We start from the raw sequence: 7785 nt of genomic DNA, 5'->3' as shown, positions 1-7785 counted from the left end.
GAAAGGGTATGTGTGGGGGTAGGTATGTGTGTGGGTGTGAGTGGGTGTTTTTTTTACAACTTTATCGACTTTTTTTCCTTCTCAAATACCTATTTTCTGCCACACATAGTAAGCAAACGGTTTGTCATACAGCGGTGACAAAAAAATGTACGTATAAGGTAAAACACCCAGTCATCGACACCCTTAGGGATTTTTTCATTTTTAATTTGCTATAACTTGTCCATTTATTGAGGTAATTAGGTGATTATAGACTTTTTTAAATTGTTATATACTTTTCTTTAAAACTGATTAATTTCCAATTCAATTCCTTCTTCCCCTGTTGTTTCTGTTGTTTTTATAATCGTCACCTTTTGAGAGTGCTTGTTGAAATTTTCGGAACCTTCTGTATGAGTAATCGTCCTATGTTGTAACCAGTACTCTGAGTTTTCTCGCATTACATCCGCCATCTTGTTTTACATTAGGAATATAGGAAGTTTTGGCGGTAAAATTAAAAATTTCATCAGCTGATTTTTTTTAATCGTCAATTTTTACCCTCACTACCAAACTTCTTCCATTTTACTATCCCCACCCCTGAAAAATCCTAATGACCTAATGTCAATGTTCATTAACATTACGAAAGGAAAATAGGCTATGTCTCAGCCTCGTAAAGACAGAGGTGTTATGGTATGGCATGAAAAATTATAGTTTTTAACCTTGGTACCTAGGTAGGTAGAGCTAAATGGGTAGGTAACTACATACTGTTAAAATTAAACGTAGGTATTCTAAATTTTTCGAATGCCTCTATAGCTATAAACTTACCTGGTGGTTCAAAATGATTTTATTCTCATTGCTATACACTATTTCATAGGGAATCTGAATATCGCGATTGGTCGGGGGTTTTATTCTACAGAAGGCTTGAATTGGAAATTGAATCATTGTTCAAATCAAATCAAATCAACCAAAAAGATTTTGTCCAGCACTTTTTGTGAAAATGTCAAACTGACGAATTGATTTCATTTGATTTCATCATTGAAAATAATCGGATTGAACCAATTACACACTTGAACTACTTGTGGAGATTGGAAGCAACTAGAAATTTTTTCCTTGTTAGAACATAAAAGGATTGGAACATTTTTTACTTGAATGTTTAGCTTTCCTTATTTTTCTCGTTAAGTAAAATTGTTAAAAACACCAAACATGACCGTTGTAAAATGGGAAAATTCAAGTCCGCTGCAAACGGACGCTGAATGGAAATGTCTAACAGTTCCAATATTAGTGTAAATATAAGTAGTGCTTTATTTAGACTGTCAGCTTAGAACAAGTTGTTCCATTATACCTACAGTTTAACATAAGTGTGGACCCTGCTTAACCCAATTTCACATAGATACCTATCTCCTTACCATCCTCAGAAGAAGAGAAGATCTTGAAGTTGCTCAAAATGAAACTATCGTTGTCCGTAATTTGAAACAGCTCATCAATATTCGTGAACATGACAAAATCGTCGAACGCATCCTGATTGCTCCTACTCCCCACATCCTGATTGCTCATAATATTGCCGATATTACTGACATTGGCAATATTGTTTATATTTTCCGTATTGCTTTCATTCCTGTCCTTCAAGTTCGAACGCATCCTGATTGCTCCTACTCCCCATATCCTGATTGCTCATAATATTGCCGATATTACTGACATTGGCAATATTGTTTATATTTTCCGTATTGCTTTCATTCCTGTCCTTCAAGAAATTATTCAGTTCATATTCCGTTAGCATCTCCAGAAGAACGCCTATCTCTTTGTCTCTTAGTTTGACCTTGGCTTCGAGCTTTTCAATTTCTCTTTGGAACAGAGTGTTCTCTTTGATTCTGTTCGGATGGTAGATGTTGTACAGGAGGGGATTTCGCGACGGATGGAGGTCGTTTTTCATTTGATCACCCTCACCCTTGACATTGTTGTCTGTGAAATTTTAAGGTTTAGATATAAATGATACTGAAAACTGTGTAGCAAGCAAGAATTGAAATTTGAAATCTACTAATCAAATCTAGAATGGTTGCTTGGTTAGTCGTGTCTTTCAATCGGTTTCTATTGGTATTGGTGATGTAGGTATTGGTAAAACTGAAATTAAGGCTGTTTAGGACCATTTAAGCCCGAAACGGCCTGATTAGATCTTTTGTGACATGGATATAGAAATAGGTAATATATAGTATATTAACTTCTGGAAATACCAAATACCAAGTATGAACGCAATATTAGAAATAAGGGGGGGGAGGGGGGGGTGAATATATATCGCTACGACATCGACAATTAGGACCAATTAAAATAATAATAAAAAAGTTACTTATCTACATCAACAACCCGTGAAAGATTTAACGGGTATTCTGTGAAGATGGAGATGGCCTCAATGAAATTATTATTTCAGTGATAGGTACCTACAGTCTACAATCGCTGTCTTCAATCATCATCGCAAAAGCTCAAACCACAGTCACAATGTCACATGTCACATTTGGATTGCACGCTGCTTTTTCAGCAAAATATAGGTAGGTCCATGAACTCCGAAGATTCAAATAAAACTAGAAGATTTGGCAACCCTGTCATCAGTGTTTGCGAATTTCCGCACGTACGGTAATACAGGTGTACGTAAGTCGGTTCTACACTTCTACAGTACAAGAAGTAAAAATTATTATTGACCTCTGAACGTGCTCGGAGACTGAAAAAATCAGAATTTGAGCACGTAGAGAACAAAAATGATTACCTAGTTGAAATTTTTCAGAAAAAAAAAGTTTACTGAAATTTTGTGCGGTGAATCATGAATCGCGTACGATAATTCCGTTGTAGACATCTGGCAACACTGACTAGCAAACAGCTGCAATCAGCTGTTTTTACTTGTAAATAATGCACGACTGCAGTTGAAGAAATGGCGTGAACGGGTGTACTTGTACATTTTCTTTTCGCAGTGATAATTTTTTGATTTTTATTACCAGTTTAAGTAATAATTTTTATGCTATAAAAATTACCGGTTGTATTTCTCGTACATGATTATAAAATAATATCACTCTATTTTGGTTGTATACTATCTCCAACCATGGCTTCCAATACGCCACTACCAACTTTTCAAAGATATCTGAATGGAGCACCTCTCCCTTCTTCAAACAGAAGATCTTTCAGACCTTTAGAAAAATATTTAATGTTCTTAGTTCTATTCACAGTAGGTTTAGTATTTTTTGGTGCTTTCTTCTATCTACCCGAATTCAAAACAAGCGCGTCACAGACCGGTAGTAAAATATACGAGCACATACAGAAGGCTCCCGAACTATTTCAAGCAGCGGATGATCATTTGGGTGGAAGAATTGTAAGGCATGATTTCAATCAACCTGACCCACATGTCATCTCAGATCAAGAGAGACTTAGACAGAAAATATTTGAAGATGAACAGAAGAAAGTTCTAGAGAGGCCAAACATTGGAATCAATGAACGGGCCTCGTCATCGAGCTCGATTATAAACACAATTCTTCCACAAGAATCCCCAATCAAATCTTCTGCTCTAGCAAAATTAGATGGGAATAGTCCTGTGATGTTTACAGTGAGTGATGATGAAGATCCTGATCCTGACATTAGAATGAAGAGAGAAACAGTTAAAAAGGTTTGTACCAATCTTTATATGCACATAAATTTTCTTAAGTAATTAATTAAAATGAAATAAGATCACTTTTTTGTCACCAATACCTAAAAGTGAAGTCATACAAAGAAATCGTGGGTTTTGATCTGATCATAACATGCATATCAGACTTTGTTTACCTTGGTAAAGAATGGCACATGTTAACTTTTTATCACTCAAATCCTGCCTGTTCCATTTTATTGAAAATTGGACATCTTGGATCACAATACAAAGCAGAATACCTATGTATATGTACTTGGGAACCTAGTGTGTTATGTTCTGCACATAGAAGATCTCAGCAGAAGAGTAGCTTAAAACTGATGAAACAAATTTGTAAATCATCTGAAATCATCTGAGTTCATGTTGGTCCACTCCTTGATATCATCTGCCTGTGGTTATCATCAGTACTTTATTTTTATTATTATTTACTTAATCCCAATTTTACCAGAGGGAGTTTCAAGTTAATCAAGAGTCTGAGAAATACTGGCCTGTGTATTACTGTGTAAATCAAATGGGTGATGTCAAAGAAAACCCTTGACACTGTGTTAACTCTCAGTGAGTGGTAAGATCAGCCATTAATATCATAATGTTGTCTTGTCTGTAACATCATCATTATCATGATTCATATCAACATCATTATTGTTATTGTGATTCTTGATGTGTAGGTTTTTGTTTACCCATACTTGAGTATTTACATACGTGAGAGTCATGATTACCTACTCTGAGAGTTTCTGAGACTTATTTACTTACTCACCCATTGAACACTATCTCTCACTGAGTACCTATATCTCCTCAGAGAGATAGGTACTCATTTCACCTAACTAGGCATCTATCCAAGGAACTCTACCTAGTAGAGAGAGAGAGAGAGAGAGCCTCAATGAGTGAGTGAGAGCAAAATTTCAAAGAGAATTTTAGATGAACAAAGCAACAAAGTAAATATGCTAAAAGGTCAAGTACCTAACCACATAAGGTAGGTACTTGAAGACAAATTTGAAATTTCAGACAAAATAGGAAAAAAATGTTCATTTAAAAACTTGGTTCACTTTGATCTTTGATAGTTCAATTTCAAAGACTTTGTTAGTACAAACTGTTTGAATTAGAACATAGAAATCACTTCATAGTTCCACCCAAATCTTCGAGCTCAGGAACTGAACCATCTTAACTCCACATACTTACCCCACATTGAGGTCTAGGTGCAGGGCCAAACAGCCCTAAAAGTTGGGTTACTTATGTCTATACGAATCTAGAAATCAATTCCTTCTTTCAATAGGTACTTAGGTAGAATCTAGAAATCACTGTTTGATTGGTAGGTAGGTAGGTAGGTAGGTAAATAATTTATTCGACATTGGAATATAAACACAATACACTAACTCATTGTGTAATGTGTATGGCTTCCCATTCAATTTATGGACTTGCTTTCAAAAACGGGGCGAGAGGGGTGTGTTTCTTGACTAACAAAAGAGAAATCGACTTTCTATTGTAGCAACAACTACCTATTGGAATGGGCTTTCTTTTAATTAATTGTCGATATAGAGCAGGCATGTCAAACTGGCGGCCCGCCTGGTCACATTGTACGGCCCGCTGTGAACCACAAGGGTATAGGTAATATTAAATTAAGTAATAATTTTTATTTCACAAGGTTTTCCTCCTTTTCCTCCTCCTCTTTTTCCTTCTTCTTCTTCCCTTTCTTCTTCTCCTCCTCCTCCTCCTCCTCCTTCCCTTTCTCCTCCTCCTCCTCCTACTCTCACCTGTTCCAAATAATGAAGACTCAGGTTAATCTTCCTTCCCTTTCTCCTCCTCCTCCTCCTACTCTCACCTGTTCCAAATAATGAAGACTCAGGTTAATCTTCCTCGCTTCGTTCCGCAGCAGATAGTTGTCAGACAAGCTGAATAACTGTTCAGACCCTGCCAAATCCACCAGGTGGAGTTTGGCCATCGCGCCAAGGTAAATCGTACATATCGTGTGACTTCGCGATGACTGGGCATTCATTTTGGTCACTGCCGTCACTTTGTTCTCATTGCCCGTCACTATCAGCTGAACTGCGCTGTTTAGGGAGTCTAATTTCTTAACGGTGAGACTGGCGGCGGATCTGCCGTTACCAGGGCTGGCAGGGCCAGTTTGGGGGTCTGGAGGGCCTTGTACCCTCTGGTCTGACTGGGGGATGTTGAAGATCCAGTTCTTGAGCGTCACTTCTTTGTTGCCGTTGAGAAGATCGTAGCCTGGAAAGGCAAAGGAAGGGTAAAACAGGCATCAAAAGAGGAAAGGAAAGACAAAAGACCTATGATATATACATTTATAATTGATTTCAAATATAGATAACATTGCCCACTTATTACAATAAATTACATAGTATATGATCAGGAACTGGAAACCCTATCAAATCTGGGAGATTCGTTTAAATTATCTGAGGTAGATACCAAGTATTAAAAAGGTAGGTGTTTTTCCTTTTAGAAAGGTACGGATAAAACAATAACCTTTTTACTACTTTTTTTTTAGCATACCAAGTATTAAAAAGGTAGGTGTTTTTCCTTTTAGAAAGGTACGGATAAAACAATAACCTTTTTACTACTTTTTTTTTAGCAGTGAAACGGCTATAATGGACTTAACTGACCGTGTTCATCCAATGGGCAAGAATAGACAAATAACGTAGGTACTTCACTAACATGGGGAGAGAGAGAGAGAGAGGGAGAGAGAGAGAGACCTCACGTGCAAAATCTCCGCATTCACTTACACTTCTCCGAATAGAGTTGCAAATAGGACATGTACACATCATCCTTGTTGCAACGTTGCATAACATGCTGCAACGTCTTCATAATCATAGCGGACACAGTATATGTTTTACCGCCACCTGTTTGTCCATAGGCTAGCAGTGTGGCATTGATACCGTTAAACATGTGGTTGATGAGAGGAACCAGGACTTCAGTGAAGATGGTTTCGTTGGAATCGTTCGGGCCGAAGATGTTGTCGAAAATGAACACCTGGTGGTCGAAGAAAAGCCATATTTTAGTCTGTTGCTTTTTTTTTTTTTTTTTTTTTTTTTTTTTTTTTTTTTTTTTTTTTTTTTTTTTTTTTTTTTTTTTTTTTTTTTTGAGTCATCAGACGAAATTTCTCTTTGGACTAGTTTGGACTGGCAGCGGGTGTGGTGGCGCCATTACGTCCAAACTAGTCCAAAGAGAAAGGAATATACCTACCTACAACTTAAGTTTGATTTAATTTAAATTTCCAAGTTTCCATTTATTAATAATAGGGTAAGTGTACCATGTACCATACGCCACATAAGTCTGAACTGGACGAAATTTTTCAAGATCCAATTTCATCAAAAGAAAGGGCTTAAAGACTGCTAGAAACCAGTGATTTCAAAATTGTAGTCATAAAACAAAAATTAGAAACAAATAAATGTGGGCAGGTGGGCCAATAAATGGTACATTTTTTAGGTGGGCCAATAAATGGTACACTTACCCTACGACATAACAAAAAGAATTCAAATAAATGGTAAATCCATCCGTAAAAGCAAAGCTTGTGCCACGGATGGGTTCACTAAAGTGGGTTAAAGTGAAAGCCAGCCTAGTTAGCCTAGTTGGTAGTGCGTCTGCCTTGTAAGCGCTAGGCCGCGGGTTCGATTCCCGCCCGGGGCGGATTTTATCCACATAGGTTCACTAAACTTAAAGTGAAAGCCAGCCTAGTTAGCCTAGTTAGCAGTGCGTCTGCCTTGTAATTGCTAGGCCGCGGGTTCGATTCCCGCCCGGGGCGGATTTTATCCTGATGGGATAATGTTCGTTCTCGGAACGGCTGGCTACAAAAACTTGAAGTGTTAAACAAATAGATATTGCTATTGCGGAGCACATTGCATATACAAATATTTTCAGGCGTTCATACAATAGGTTATCCAATACCATTTCCCTCTGACATACTAAAGTTAAGCAACATTGAGCGTGGTATGTATTTGCCTGGAGGGGAGACCGTTTGAGCTTCTTGGATTCATGTAATGCTAGTTTTTCCGTGGCTGTTAGCGCATTTTCCTTTCATAATGTTAATGCACATTAGCTTAATTGATGATTCTCATGAAAAATATAACTGTCCAAATGTATTTTTTTCGTAAAGATCGTCAAAAATAATAAATAATCGGAAAAGATTTTTTTTTTATTTAAGTATT

The 7785-nt window shown here is 37.2% G+C and overlaps 2 protein-coding genes across 2 annotated transcripts; both read right to left on the bottom strand.

Annotated features, from left to right (window-relative positions):
- Positions 1 to 1344: 1344 nt before the first annotated feature.
- On the bottom strand, positions 1345 to 1935 carry LOC103506251. Its single transcript, XM_026821237.1, has 2 exons — positions 1634 to 1935; positions 1345 to 1512 (listed from the first exon to the last, which is right to left on the bottom strand). Exons 1-2 carry the CDS (start codon positions 1901 to 1903, stop codon positions 1345 to 1347), a joined length of 438 nt encoding a protein of 145 aa, XP_026677038.1. The 5' UTR covers positions 1904 to 1935.
- Positions 1936 to 4212: 2277 nt separating this feature from the next.
- On the bottom strand, positions 4213 to 6640 carry LOC108252000 (kinesin-like protein KIF6). Its single transcript, XM_017442723.2, has 3 exons — positions 6364 to 6640; positions 5448 to 5851; positions 4213 to 4347 (listed from the first exon to the last, which is right to left on the bottom strand). Exons 1-3 carry the CDS (start codon positions 6524 to 6526, stop codon positions 4213 to 4215), a joined length of 702 nt encoding a protein of 233 aa, XP_017298212.1. The 5' UTR covers positions 6527 to 6640.
- Between the last annotated feature and the right edge of the window lie 1145 nt (positions 6641 to 7785).

The sequence above is a fragment of the Diaphorina citri genome, unplaced genomic scaffold (genome assembly GCF_000475195.1).
Source record: "Diaphorina citri unplaced genomic scaffold, Diaci psyllid genome assembly version 1.1 scaffold11, whole genome shotgun sequence".
In the NCBI taxonomy this organism is placed as follows: Eukaryota; Metazoa; Arthropoda; class Insecta; order Hemiptera; family Psyllidae; genus Diaphorina; species Diaphorina citri.
Note: the sequence above shows the minus strand (reverse complement) of the source record. Positions and strands in the feature narration are given on the sequence as shown.